This window comes from Sander vitreus, chromosome 2 (genome assembly GCF_031162955.1).
Source record: "Sander vitreus isolate 19-12246 chromosome 2, sanVit1, whole genome shotgun sequence".
Classification (NCBI taxonomy): Eukaryota; Metazoa; Chordata; class Actinopteri; order Perciformes; family Percidae; genus Sander; species Sander vitreus.
In genome coordinates, this window is record NC_135856.1 from 27,829,885 (window position 1) to 27,845,091 (window position 15,207).

General features: G+C 41.6%; 1 protein-coding gene across 1 annotated transcript in view; it reads right to left on the reverse strand.

The window, feature by feature from the left end:
- Window positions 1–389: 389 nt before the first annotated feature.
- The window catches only part of LOC144528837 (voltage-dependent T-type calcium channel subunit alpha-1H-like), a 50,069-nt gene continuing 35,251 nt past the window's right edge, over window positions 390–15,207 (reverse strand). Inside the window, exons 20-35 of the mRNA XM_078267689.1 lie at window positions 15,090–15,158; window positions 14,733–14,917; window positions 14,463–14,589; window positions 13,077–13,202; window positions 12,897–12,986; window positions 12,139–12,331; window positions 9,878–10,029; window positions 9,657–9,766; window positions 9,413–9,546; window positions 9,222–9,292; window positions 7,061–7,139; window positions 6,626–6,747; window positions 5,948–6,232; window positions 5,698–5,848; window positions 3,632–4,191; window positions 390–3,011 (exon numbers count right to left, since the gene is read on the reverse strand). Coding sequence (XP_078123815.1) covers window positions 2,331–3,011; window positions 3,632–4,191; window positions 5,698–5,848; window positions 5,948–6,232; window positions 6,626–6,747; window positions 7,061–7,139; window positions 9,222–9,292; window positions 9,413–9,546; window positions 9,657–9,766; window positions 9,878–10,029; window positions 12,139–12,331; window positions 12,897–12,986; window positions 13,077–13,202; window positions 14,463–14,589; window positions 14,733–14,917; window positions 15,090–15,158 — 3,135 coding nt within the window. The 3' untranslated portion in view covers window positions 390–2,330. The remainder of the gene's footprint in view (window positions 3,012–3,631; window positions 4,192–5,697; window positions 5,849–5,947; window positions 6,233–6,625; window positions 6,748–7,060; window positions 7,140–9,221; window positions 9,293–9,412; window positions 9,547–9,656; window positions 9,767–9,877; window positions 10,030–12,138; window positions 12,332–12,896; window positions 12,987–13,076; window positions 13,203–14,462; window positions 14,590–14,732; window positions 14,918–15,089; window positions 15,159–15,207) is intronic.

Sequence of the window (15,207 nt, forward strand, 5' to 3'; positions counted from 1 at the left end):
AAAAGTCATAGAATAGCATGTTGAAAAAGAATTAAAAATAGTATAGTATGTCATAAAACTATAATAAAAATGTCATAGTATGTCATAAAAAGTCATAGCATAGTATGTCATACAAATGTCATAGTACAATGTCATTAAAATGTAATAAAGTCACAGTATAGTGACATAAAATGTCATAAAAGACAAAGTATGTCATACAAATGTCACAAAAAGTCATAGTAATGGTCATAAAATGATGATTAAATGATTAAATTCACGCACACATTGAAAACAAGCTACATAATGTTATATCTTGGAAAATGCCATTTAAGGCTTTTTAATACATTTTAAGACCCTGCAGAGTCTATTGAGGTTTTTTTTAGATCTTTATATAGGGGGAAAAGACAGATTCAGAAGCAAGATTATGAAGTCAAATAAAAGTCAGACAGGAAGTGGTTTTATTCCAGCACTGTCCAATTATGTTACTGCAGGTGAGATTACAGTATCATTCCCTGCTTTCATTCTGCAGGAACATTATACAATAATATGAGCATCTGCATTATCCAGAGTCATCATCATCATCATCATCATCATCATCATCATCATCATCGTCATTGTCATCATCATCATCGTCATCATAATTATAATCAACATCCTTTTTTACTGACATCATCATAAATCATCCTCATCATCACCAGCCGATAAACTTACATTAAAAAATGTAGAAATTCACCTTTGTAGTTCTCATATCATCGCTACTGTATAAATAACATATATAATCTTAGCCTTTTTTCTAAAAAGTTTTACACACCGTTATATCACCTGAATAAGCCCTTCTGTACATCTGCTTCCGAAATTTTACCCCACACCCATTGTATAATCTCTTCAAATGTCAGACGAGACGAGGCCAGCTCCAGCTTTAGACAGCAGGGGGCAATCTTACTATGCAGGACTTCATACTCACCTGCGTCTGAACTATCTCTACCCTGAGAATACTAATACAGAGAAAAGGAAATTGGAAGGGGTGAGAAACTAAGCTGACTTAACATTTGAATGGGTGGGATCAGGAAAAAGGAGGTAGAAACTACTAAAGCCTAGGTCACACTACACAATTTTAACTTAGCGCAAATTAATTTTTCTGACCGCAGGGAAGGGAGTGGATTCAGGCGGGGGAATACTGCAATCTCAGAATGATTGAGCAACTTCCAGTGGCAGTTTACAGTAGGTTAAAAGATACGAAAAATAAGAAGATTAGTCATTAAAAACAAAAACTTCCACTCTGTCAGATATAAGATTCTTATTTTGCTCCACTTTTAACAAGCGGCTGTACAATTTGTTTTTTGGGAGCAATAAGTCTCTAATAAAATGTGCCTGCACCAATCTACATAAGCGTGCAATTACAAATTAAGTAGTTTCTTATAAAATTCTTTGTTAGCTCTAACTTTTGTAAGTTTATGACTTAAAAATCAATTTCTTTTGTAAACATAAACTGTAATTTCTGCACCACAGAGCATGAAACTAGTGGAATTATTACAGTTCCCGCAAATTAGAAAGTTATTATAGGATTGAATGAGACGCTGTGTGTAGAGTGGAATTTATTTTTTGATTAATCGGTTGGTCAATCAACAGAATCGGCAACTATTTTGATAATTAATCAATTTTCATGGTTTGATGGTTCAAGCTTCACAAATGTGAATATTTGTGGCTTTTCCTTGTCTAACATTACAGTAATTTGAATCTCTTTTTTGTGTTGGTTTTATAGACCAAAAGATTCATGGATTTATCAAGAAAATGGTCTGCAGATTAATTGATCATTAAAATAAGCATTTGTTGCTGTGTTATCTGTTTGTCAACATGTCTATGTGTACGTGAGCAGATCAGTCAGTAACTAAATCTATGCTGCACCTTTCGGGTGATTTTGTCTTGTACTCTGACCTGGGCTTGAGGTGCAAGGTAAAAGGAAGAAAGTGAGGGAAGGAGGAGGAGAGCAAGCAAGGGGGAGGTTAATGTTTGAGTAAATATAGTGGGGGAGTGACTACTATGTCTGAACTAAAGCTAGGACTATGATAGAAGAAAAGGTCTTCTTGTGTGCGTCTTGTGTGCAAATAGCACAACGGGTAAGAGTTTTTGAACACATACACACTCATCCACACACTGTCGGAAAGAGTTCTACTCAAACACCCTGTGAAAATCTTGTGATTGGACGGGACGAGATTAGGGGCGGGGTCCAAAACAGGAGACAGGTATCCTTCCTGTTTTAGATTGCATCTCCTGGCCCTCTCATGTGCTTCAGCAGCACACCAGGCTCCTCCACTTTAGCAGAATAACCAATCCACCGAAACTGAGTTTGTTTAGTCGTCCACAGAACTTCCCTCTGGTTGATTAGAAGAGGGGGTTGTGGCATCAAATGACAGAGTCCGCCTTCTCAGTTCAATACTGCTGTCCATCAGCTGGGTTGCCATAGTAACCGGCTCCTCTCCTGGCGGCGGGCTCATCCTCTGCTTTCTGGTCCTGCCTGACACCGGAGACACTGATTGGCTGAGGCGGCTCCGGTGCTCCACAGGACTCGGGGTAAGGTGTCTGCTTTTGTGTGAGGAGCTGGAAGGGAGTTGTGTGTGTGTGTGTGTTTGAGGAGAACTGTTAATACGACTGACTTCCTCGTCTGTGTCGTCTAACTGGGAGCTGGGGTCGGCTCTAGAGCTACAGAGCGATGCTGATGAGGCGGATTCACCGCTGGGGACCTTCAGACTGGACGGCCTCTTCGGGCTGACAGGCTTATTCTCCACATCTGTTTCTGGCTGCGAGCCACAGATGGCCTGCTCAGGTACATGTTCTTGCCCAGTGGTTTCACTGTGGCTCCGGCTGTGGCTCCTGCATGAGATGACCCTCTGGGGGTATGTATATTTCAGTGTGTGTACACTGGACGATCGCTGGCGTGGTGGTGTGGAAGAGACGGCGGTCACAGTGAGTTGAGGCTCTGCCAGATCGTCAGCTGAACCGCTGTGATCCAGAGAGTCACAGCGCACAGCCTCCTACAGACACACCACATAAACACAAGCACACATAGAAGACACATTCCTCATTAAGTGTTGGGTTGTGCAAGTCAAATCATTTTCAAAATAGAATGTTGCATAGAATGCAGGGCTGGGCGATTAATCGTTTTCAAATCGAAATCGTGATTTCAAAGAATGCGCTTAGCTAGTCGTAAAGGCCGCGATTAATCGAACGTGAAATATTTAGTTGAATGTTTGGTGTAACATTTGATTTATAATTTATTTTTCCACTTTTCATTATTATATTTATTGTTTTTTCATAAGATAAATGCTGGAATACTGTTACTTATCACAGATTGTTTACAGAAATGTCCTATTTTCAGTGGATCTTTCATTTATTTTGTATTACTTGATTTAATATGATCGTAGCTATATAAAAAAAATATCTGGCAGGAAAATTGCAATTAGATTTTTTCCCCCAAATCGTTCAGCCCTAATAGAATAGTTAAAAGCAAAATCTGTACAGCATGCATTTAAAAATAGTCAAAAAATGGTCAAAATTAAAAGCACACAATTTTCAAATGAAGAGAAGAGAAGAGAAGAGAAGAGAAGAGAAGAGAAGAAAAAGAAGAGAAGAAGAAGAGGCGATAATAACACACCTGTCTCCGTAACTGTCTGCTTGCACTGTGGAAGGATGCTGGTCTCTTCAGGACTGAACTATCTGGAACGTATGAGGGGCTCAACTTGTTTCTGTCTAAACTGTCTTCAGGACTGAGCCACTGAGGGGGATGTCTGCTGGCAATGTGGGTGGGGCTCAGTCTGAGTGAGGGATGTCTGTCTATACTGTGGCTGGACGTGAGTTTAGGTCTGTCCGTGTTGTGGTCTGGATTGAGCCTGTATCCATCCATACTGCGAGTAGAGCTGAGTCTGTGTCTGTTTATTCGATGGGCCGGGCTGAATCTGTATCCATCTATACTGTGAGCTGAGCTGAGTCTGTGTCTGTTTATTCCGTGAGCCGGACTAAACCTGTATCCCTCTGTGCTGTCAGCCGGACTGAGTCTGTGTGGGGAGTGTCTGTCGATGCTCTGAGAGGGGCTGAGGAAGATCTTTGGCCTCGAGCTGCGTCCCGTCCCCAGTGAAGCATGGCTGATGGCCGGCAGAGCTCCAGGAACCTGCAGCAGTGAGCCGCCTCCACTGGAGCCCAGAGATGACAAGGAGCCTGTAGAAAATAATGCGGCAAAGATCATGTGGACACATGAAAAAAACTGAATTAATCAAGTATTTCTAAAGAGGTAAATGTTACTAAAAATGCAAATTGTATGTTCGATTGATTTACTGTTATTTAAACCTACATTGTGTCATATTTTGAGTTGATTCTTAGCAAAAACCCCTTTGTTCTTTCACAGATGTGTAAATACTTTCACCAACTAATCAAAGTATTCTCGTACGCATAGAATCTGCCATTCAGAATCATTCAGAATACATACGAGCGACTTGCTCGAATGACGGCAGCCATGTAGCGCCTCCATCTTTAAAATACATCAGCCAAAGAGGGACATACCTCCGCATTTCGCTCTCTTACAACTAGTGGCACCGTGACGAATGCCAGGAGGAGATTACTCGCCAGGGAAGCGAAAAAGAGAATTAAAACGACAACACGACAGGCAAAGCAACAAGACCAAAGTTAATATTGGAGTGGCTAGAATGGCTGCGTGTAAACGATGGAGAGAGCTAATTTCGGGTTCGGCCACCATAGGAGGAAGGGCTAGAAAGTAATATTCAGTTGGTTGTCATATACAATTTCACCGCTAGATGGGAGAAATTCTTACACAATGTAGCTTTAAGTGCTGCTAAAAAACACTCTATATTCAACATACCATACAAGAGGAAAAGTAACCGGATCATTTGATATCTTATTTTCAAACTAATTAACACAGATTCACTCTAACTGAACCAGACCGTTTTCATTTGATTAACAGAGGTCAATAGTCTATAACATGTATGGGTCCTATCTCAGGGAACTCTTTTTCACTTAACCAACAATTAACTGTTCCTTTTTACAAGTATTGTATTGTTGTGTTGTTATAGGCTGATATAGATTATTCCTCTTGCCATACAGCTCCATGTATGCCAATCAATGAGCCACACTGTCGCACTGAGTGACTCGTTGCTTCATTACCAGGAGGAACATAAACACTGTAGTTTATTGTGAGTGACATAGACAAGGTAGGAAAGATGGAAAGTATTATTTGGGGAGAGATTTACACATTGTTGGTTTTGGGTATTTTCATGGGATGTTCTGTTTAAAAGCATAGTCCTTAACAAGATGTTTAAGAAGACAGCAGTCTATGTTTTAGAATTTAATTTTGTTTTTTATGTCATAAACTATAAAGAGTATATATTTGTGGTTGTGAATACTGTTTTATATAGTCTAGGTAGAGATCATGGTTAAGCCCTCTCTCTGTACATCACTTTTCTATTGTTATTTTTAGTCATTGTGCACATAAATAAAACTCGAAACTCAGTGTTACACTTTTTTAGATTTCATGAATCTGCAGTAAGCTCTCTCTTTAAGGTCTATGATAAGAGCGCCTCTCCACTACGTCACATCTCCACTGCCTTCTATGCTATTTGTGGAAACAATTACCTTTACAGCAATCAGTTAGTGGTTATAGCACAGTGAGAAGTGTTTCCTAATTTAATTGGCTATAAACAACCAAATTACCTGAGTAGCTGTAGCTGGAGTACGCCTCATGGCAAATAGGAGGATAAGGGGAACATCTGAGTGGCTGAACATGGCTGTCGCTGGGTAGAGACAGCATGCGTCCTATGCTCAGCAGGTTGCCATGGGAACAATCCTCATCCTCAACCTGCACCTGCCACATAAGATTATCACCGCTGTCCTCGTCATTGTCACCTCAACCCCCTTCCCCTCCACACATGCACAAATAAGAAACACACTCTCTTTCCGTTACCTGGGCAGGTGTGTCCACATTTGGCACCAAGTCTCCGCCCACAGTACTGAGGCGTCGGCTGGCCTCCTCCCTCTCCCTTATTTCTTCCCTCTCCATCCTCTCCTCCATCTCCTCCAGCTGTGCCTCCTTGTTGCTGTCCTCCAGGTGCTTCATCAGAACGGCTACAACCACGTTGACAAGCACAAACTGAGCCGTCAGGACGAAGGTGACGAAATAAACAGGAGAGATCAGGGGCAGGTAGGTGAGGCAGTGGCGTTCCTGTGGGAGACACTCTCGCAATGTGTCCTAGGTGAGAGAAGAGGATAGATAGATTATTAAGCAATGGAGAAAACTGATGATAGATAAAGGGATTTTGGTTGATAATCAGATCAATTAATGAATATATTATTGCACTATGTTGTATTTCTTCTCTTCTCCAACAGGGGGAGATGTGGATCTGAGTGCGAACAGACCTTAAGCCCGTCACAGAAGAATAATACACTCTCCTAACCCTCTAACGTCAGCAGCTCTTAGTCTGTCATAAAAACGGTGATCTTCTCTCTGCTTAATGCAACGCCTGTCTCATAACCGGAGCTTTGAGACACACACACATATGCACAGACACAAACATGGACTTTCTTGTCTATTCATCTCCTTAAACACTACTCCCACACAGCAGAGGAGAGGAAGAGAAATAACCTTCATAATCCCATTCCAGTTGTCCCCGGTCGACACCCTGAAGAGTGTGAGGAAAGCCATGCCGAAGTTGTCAAAGGTAGCATGGCGACTAAGACCCTCACATGGGTTCTCGTCTGAACACTCTGAAAGAGGATGAAAAGAGGAAAGGAGTATTAGAGGCAGTAAGTGTGAGAGAGGAAGGCGAGGGGAGAGAAGAAAGAGAATTGTGTGTAGATCACACATTATTAACTCTGAATCTAAATTGACATAATTAATGTATGTAACAAAAAAATGTATGCATGTTACGTAATCCACGGAAATCTCACCAGAGTCAGATGAGGCACACACTCTCACACACACATACATCTGTGCGTCCGCATTGATTTTTATGCATGCACACACTCATGTGCTCGCACATGCACACATGCATGCATGTACACGCACATACACACTAACCCAGTTTTCCAAAGAGCTCAACTCCCAGAGCTGCATAGATGAAGAACAGCAACATGAAGAGCAGACCCAGATTCCCCACCTAGACAGACATATTACACGCACACACACAGATATATACAGTGTATGATACACAGAAAAAAGACATGTACAGTACATCGAGAGAGACGCAAACATGCAAACAGATAGATAGAAGCCATAGACCGAGACTGATAAGCTTGATTGCATTGATGTTTACTATATCTTAAAAAAACATATTGGAGCCATCATGATACCTGGAGTTGAATCATACCTCAGATTTCAGTTTAAGAAACAGAGGTGCACTTTCATAGCCTGGATCCAGTCCTCATGAACCACAAACTCACCTGTTTATTCTAATTACAAAGCAATTAACAGGGACTTGGCTTGTCTTCCCCCATAGTGGGAGGTGTGGCGATGTCTGATTAGATGACGGATAAACCGTTTGATGAAGTGCACTCGGACACCACTGCACCTGGGTTCAATCCCCAGCCGTGATCTGTCACTTCAAAGACAATTGGCATTATTCGTGAGTGGGAAGGCAGTGAAGAATAATGGGTAGATGGACATTGGATCTAAGAGTGATAATGTGAACCCTGTGATTTGAAATTTGAAAGGAAAAATTTAATTATGGATATAATTTAACTGTATTTCAGGAGCAGGGTCACAAACAGTTTACAAGTGTCTACTTGCCCTACCTGTTTTCATTTATTGTGCACCACCTTCTCTTCCCCTTCCTCCTTACTCTCTGATTTGTGGCAGGGTCCCCTGGGGGTCCACTGAGCCCAGGAGCTGTGGTAGATCCTTCCTGAAGCCTTACCCCACACCAGAGCACACCTTTATCACCATTCTCACCAATTACTTTTCACACATTTCAGTCTCAGTGTCACACATTTCAGTCTCAGTGTCACACTAGCGGCTGTAGGTATGTCACTAAGCTAACATGCTAACTTGCTATGTTTACGATCTTAGTTTGGCTCGCTAGCATGCTAAAATTTGATTATTAGCACTAAACACAAAGTACAGCAGAGGCTGATGAGAAGGTGATTAGTTTTGCAGGTATTTGGTCATAAACCAAAGTGTTGGTAACATTTATTTTTTTACCTAATGATGGTGCTAGATGAAAAAGACAAGGGATCACAGAAGTTATTACAATTCATCCTGAGGAGGTCAAGGATGTGTTTAGCAAATTCCATGGCAATCCAACCAATAGTTGTGGACAAATATCTAACCTCATGGTGGCGCTAGGGGAAAAGTCAGGCGGTCACTATAGTGATTAGGCTTCATCCTCTGGGGGGTCGTGAATATCTGCACAAAATGTCACGATAATCCATCCAATAATTGAGATATTTCAGCGTGGACCAACATTGCCATCCCTGGAGCCAAGCTGACAGTTACATGTGCATCTCAGTTAATGGATTACTCCTTGCTTGTGAATGTTTCGTTTAGACCAACAATAGCACTGCGTCAAAAAAAAACTCTGCATCCTGAATAAGACAGGTGCCATCGTAGAAAAAAAATAAATAAATCAGGCCTCATAAATCACTTTTGCCGCATCCCAGAGCAATGTCATCCGGAAACGCTCTACTTTGGCCAATCAGATACAGTATGTTGCATTATCCCTACCTGGTGAAATATTTAGCTAATTTTACTCTTTACCTCGCAGAAATACTGCTGATGTGACAACCTGACAGAGTTTTACACTCCTGCCTCAAAGGCGTATAAATTACTGTGTGGTGTCTTTGTGATGATAAGCTTTCAGACTGGACTTTCTGGTTCATATTTATCTCCTCACAGACACCCAGCAGCAAAACAATAGCACCAAAGCAGCTGTGAAGTTATGTGCCATAAAGTTATGATTGAACTGGTGATTTATCAGCCACACTGATACATTTAAGGATCAGCCATTAGCCTTTAGCTAAACATAAGGATGTCATTATGCTTGTTTGGTGGTTATTTGGTGTCACTGAACAGTCTGTTGGTGGAATCTTAGTAAATCATGTAGTGGGGTAGTCAGTGCCAGCCCCGATGAATCGCTGAATAAAACAAGCTGTCTGCAATTCTTCAGATCTGGAAACCAGGCTCGCAGTTAAAGAGACAGCTATTTCATAGAGAGATATTTCACAGCATCATTGCTGCCTCTTACCTGAGGCAGAGCTTGCATCACTGTGTCCAACAGAGCTCTCATTCCTGTTGCCATCTTCAATAGCTTCAAAACTGAAACATTGTAATGTGTCAGCTCTCATCAGCCACATATCATCGTGTTTGTGTGTATCTTTTTGTGTTTGTGTCACTGTGTGTGTGTGTGTGTGTGTGTGTGTGTGTGTGTGTGTGTACCTCTTGTTATTCTTAGGACTCGCATGATGCGTATGATGGTGGGGTTGATGGGGAGGGAAGCATTCATCTCTATTTCCTCCAGTGTGATTCCCATGATGGACAACAACACAATGGCCAGGTCCAACTGGTTCCATCTTGACACACACACACACACACACACACACACACACACACAATTTCAGTTTCTCTAAGGAGGAAGCCGTATATTTGTGAGTGTCTTTGTATTGATGTGGGAGCTTGATACCTCTCTTTGAAAAAGCGGCGCAGGCCAAAGGCGATCAGTTTAAGAATAGCTTCAATGACAAAAACCACCGTGAAGACGTAATTGCAGTACTTCAGTATTTCCTCGAAGTACTGTGGGCCACAAAGACAAACACTTTAAAAAAACAACACTGTAGCTGTACTGTACCACAGCTTCATTACTATGGTTCTAGGACAGGTGGTAGAAGGTGTTGCCATGGTTACCCGAGGCTGTTTGTAGTGCTCCATGCTCATGGTGAGGAGGTTTGTGAAGATGATGATGGTGATGAAGAGATCCAGGTAGTGGCTGGTGCAAAAGGTGTGGATGGATCGACGCAATGGGGAGTACTCAGCATAATATGGCTTCTCCTGGGCCCCTGCGTTTGACACACACACACACACACACACACACACACACACACACACAATCACACACACACACACACACACACACACACACACACACACACACACACACACACGGTCATTAAAATGCTTCTGAAAGAAAAATATAATATGAGCTATGAAGTCACTGATGAAGTGAGTGCCAAATGGCGAACTGCTGTGTGTGTAAGTGTGCACGTGTGTGTGTACAGACTAAAAAGTGCCACCTCAGGAATTCAACCCTATCCATCACGCACACACACACATTGCATGACACCTCAAGGTGTCTTCGGGCAGAAACCATTGCTGTCTGCTGCCAGACAGTTAACTGACTAAGAGGAAAGCACTACTAGAGATTACACTGCAGAGAGAGGACGGAGGTAGATAGAAATGAGGTAGAGGGAGAAGGTGTGTGCAGTAGAAGTGTTTATCTGAACATAATATGGGCAGAAGTTATGCATGTACTCATACAGTATGTATGCAGTAAAGGTTTATTGTATGTATGTGTAATGTTACAGCTATGATATATGGCCAGAAGTATGTGGACGCCCCTGTCTCATTTGGTCTAGCGATGTATTCCTGGTTTGTGCTAGGCCCCTTAGTTCAAATAGGGGTTCCCCGTTGGGGAATAATGTATATTTTAAAAATCCTGCAAGGGGAAATTACATTTTCTTTCAAAGACAGTTTAGACAATAGTGTGCTTCCAACTTTGTTGTTTTGCTAATTGGCAATTTGCTAGTAGTCATGAAAACTTCGTTTGAAGTACCAATGCACAAATACTTACCAAAACGTGCTTCCGCAGATTAGATGTGGAGTTATTGAATGCTGCCAGTTCAGTCACCTTTGGCAGGCACATCTGGCATTGCATGATGATACTATTGGCCCTCTTGAATTTAAATGAAAAACAGTCTTTCAAATGTGGCCAAGGATTTTTGTCATTTTGGGCAGCAGAATTCGATGTTTCAGCTAGCATTTCTACTGAAACAGTCTCTGAACCGTCGTCGCTCGCCTGATCCACCTCCATCTCGTTCTCAATCTCCTACAGAAAGACTTGGCGCCTGGTAGGCAGCCTACATGCTGATCATTCGTCACTGTAGTGGTTCCGGGCACCATGTTTTTTTTCTTCCTTTGGGTTTTCGTTAGTCTAAGTTTTTTTTTTTACTCAGTAACGGATGGGATTTGTAATGTAGCGAAATACACTACTTCACTCAAAACGTAATCATGTACATTTTAAATTACCGATTTTAAAAACTACTTGAAAAATACAAAATACACAACAAAACTACTCAATACAGTATTTCATTACTTTCCACCTCTGACAGTTTGGGGAAGTGCCTTTCCTTTTTGAATGTGACAATATCCTGGTACATAAAGCAAGCCTCAATTCACTAAGACCTTACTAATCCTGGAGGTCCATAAATTAATGGTTTTCCAGGTTGGTGTGGTAGAACTAGACTGGCCTGCACTGCACAGAGCCCACCAAATTTGGGATGAACTGGAATGCTAACTGCACTGCCATATCGCCCAACATCAGTGTCAGATCTCAGTAATCCTGGATGTCTACTGGATGAAGCTTCACTTCGCATTCTGTTTGCACCAGGGCTCTATCACGTTTCAAATAAGCATTTGACAGGAGAGTCTTAATTTGTCCGTTCTTTAGCAGCCTTTCCAATATTATTTCAAGCAGTTTGACTTATATGTTTTTGTGTTTTACAAGCATAATGATTTCGCAACTGATTCGTGATCAATGTGGTTACAGAGAGTTTGTGGCTGAATTTTAATTTTGTGTTTGAAATACTATACACAGCTAGCCGTCTTAGGTCCAGCAACATTGGCACACCAGTTACAATGGCAAAGGATCATTAATTAATTGGACATTGTAAGTAATGCTCCTGTGTATGAATGGATGCAAATACCTAAATCTTGTGGGAAGCCTTCCTAGAAGATTTGAGGCTGTTGTAGCAGCATATTAAAGGCAATGGTTTTGGAACAACATATATAACGATTACATATAGGGGGAAGTGTTTAGGGGTCCACCTACTGTTGGCCATACTGTATGTCTCTCATTTCCTCTACTCCCTTTTTCCCTCCCGTTATCTTACTTCTCCTCCTCTTCTCCAACCGTTTCTGTCGTTTCTCCTCCCTCACACGCGCCTCCTCTTCCTCCTGCTGCTGGCGACACTTGTGAAAGTTTTCCACAACCACGCCCACAAACATGTTGAGCACAAAGAAGCTGACGATGAGGAGGAACGAGATGAAAAACAGCAGCATCCAAGGGTTGTTGTTTCTTATTGGCTGCAGAGAAACAGAGAGAGAAAATGGAAGAAGGGAGGAGGAGGACAGGTAGCATGGGGACAAAAAGCAAAAGAGAGGAGGACCAAAGAGTGATGAAAAAGGGGGAAGAGTGGTGGAGAGGAAGAAAAGGAGAGCGCATAAACAAGAAGACAATGTAAATCCTGAGTCAGCACTGAAACTGCTAGCACTGTCAACTCACATCTATTCATCCATCTGCCTTTTTTCTTTCCTTACACCTCCCTTCCCTCCTGAACTATTTCCCCTTTTGCTTGAAACAAACAAGATGAAATGGTTCCTGAGACTGACACAAAACAAACCAAAACACAGTGATGTACAATATACACTGGCTGAATGGTTCCTATGTCTTCCTGATATACATTTTTTTACTTCCCACAACCTGTCTCTTTGTAAGTCGTAATGTATGTGTGTGTGTGTGTGTGTGTGTGTGTGTGTGCGCGCGTGCATGCGTGTTTGTGTGTGTGCGTGTGTGCGCGTGTGTGTGTGTGTGTGTGTGTGTGTGTGTGTGTGTGTGTGTGTGTATATATGTGTGTCTGTGTGTGTTCACCTGCTGGTCCACTGCGACAGCATCCAGGCCGTCATACATGATGCTGACCCAGCCGTCTTTACATGACAGCACAAACAGTGACATCAGGGCCTGGAAGAGTGAGACGCATATAAATCAGTGGCATGCTGTCACTCCGTTTGTAAGACCAAGTGTCAGTGTGTGTACATGTGTGTGACAAACCTGTCCCAGGTTGTCAAAGTTGTATTTCCGTCGAACCCAGCGGTATCCTGCCTCCAGACACTGGGTTTTATTGGTGATGTTACTCACATCGAGCCCGTCACAGTGGTAGAACTTCCCTTTAAACAGCTGCATTCACAGACAGATGTGTGCACACAGATAAACACATACAAGAACACTGTAACCTCCAGGTAATGTAAACAAAGCTTTACAGAGTGAGATAAGGTTGATGTATTACTGTACAGTAAATTACACAGCGAGCGCCTACAGTCCTACTGTACTGTATGTTGCAGCTAAGATATCAAAGTACCATCTGGTCCGGTCTGATTCACAGTCATTACACACTCCAGCACGGAGTGTTCTCATCACGAGATAATTCAATGGAAGTGTGTGTTTGAGCGATATATGCCTATGTTAATATCAGCTTCAGCATTCCTCAAGCATCATTTCCTGTGCAAGCATTCATTTGAATATTTGCAGGAATATTTGCAAAAATAGAAACTAGCAAAAACTGTAAAGAAGTAGAGCTTACAGAAGGCCCTTACATTGAACGGCTTTAAGTATCAAAATACCATTGAAAAGAATATTTTTAAAACCTTTTTGGCTTGTGACCTCATAAAATGAAGCGATGTGGATGTGAGTTACAAGCAGTTCAACCAAATAGTATTTTTCCCTCTGCTTTTTTCCTTTGAAGGATCTTTGAAGGATTTCGAAGCTAAAGAGATGAAACTATGCAGTATTTCACAAGAAACAAAAAGCAATTACTAGTCAAAGGTAGTAATAAAATTAAGTATTTTTTTCCTTCTCACACCTTAAGTTATTTGGGACCCCATGGAGGGTCCCTGTTTTTACAACATGATAATCTTATCGATCCTTCCTTTTATATCCCGTACAACTGGGTACGTTTTTATTTGTTTTGAATATTAAAAAACTGATAAAACTGTCTAAAATGAATAAATAACTAAATGAATTCATTAATTATAATAACATTAATAATATAGAAATCCAGGTGAAAATCTAAAAAAAACACTTTTTCAGCAGAATCCCTCCCAGAATCACTCTGTAGTTGTGTTTTTAATTACTTCCAGGGACTCTGGTGCATAATCAGCAGCTCATTTGCATTTCCTCCCAATTTCCCTCTCCACTTTTTATTACCTGAAGCATTTTCTGAAATGTGCCCCGTTAATTTTAAACCATGGTGATCAGTGTGTTCTTGCAGCAGGAAAGACAATAAGCTTGGGATGTTTGGGCACATAAAACCAGGTAAAAAAAATAAATAAACTGAATATTTTTCAGTGCAAAGAAAAAGAAAAAAAAGAAAAAATATATAATAAGGGTCAACTTCAACCAAGAGGGGATGAATAGGGAATATACAGTATAAACGTTTACCTGGACTCCCAGAATTCCAAACACGATGAAAAAAGCACAGCAGATGAGGACAATATTCCCAATGGGTCTGAGAGATGTGATCAGAGTCTCCACCACCAGTTTCAGACCAGGAGCCCGACTTATCACCCTGTGTCACACACACACACACACACACACACACACACACACACACACACACACACACACACACACACACACACACACATGCTACATGAGTACACCAGATGTAATTATTGGAGTTAACAAAAAGAGAAAGTACAGTACTCCTACCTGAGTGGTCGCAGTGTGCGAAGCAGACGAAGCACACGGAGGATGCCTAAGATTCGATTACCACCTGTTGACGCGATGGAGACCAGGATGTCCACCATTGACACAAACACCAGCAGTCCGTCTAAGATATTCCAGCTGCTTTGCAGGTACACTCCGTTTCCAAAGTACAGGCCCATAGCTACCACCTTAACACATACACAAACACAGATCCAGAACAATTACTGAAATAATAAAATAATATGAAGTGTAAAATGAGACTGAAAGCAATTCTGATCCCCACTCAGGAAGAAAATTGCCCTTTTATAAGTAAGATGAGAAAATGACTTTGGAGTGAAGTGCTCATCTTGTTGTGGTTACCTTGATCATCATTTCACCCACGAAGATCACAGTGAAGATGTAATTGGACACACTGAGGAAAACCCGCTCCTGCCACACACAGAAACACACACACACACACACACACACACACACACAC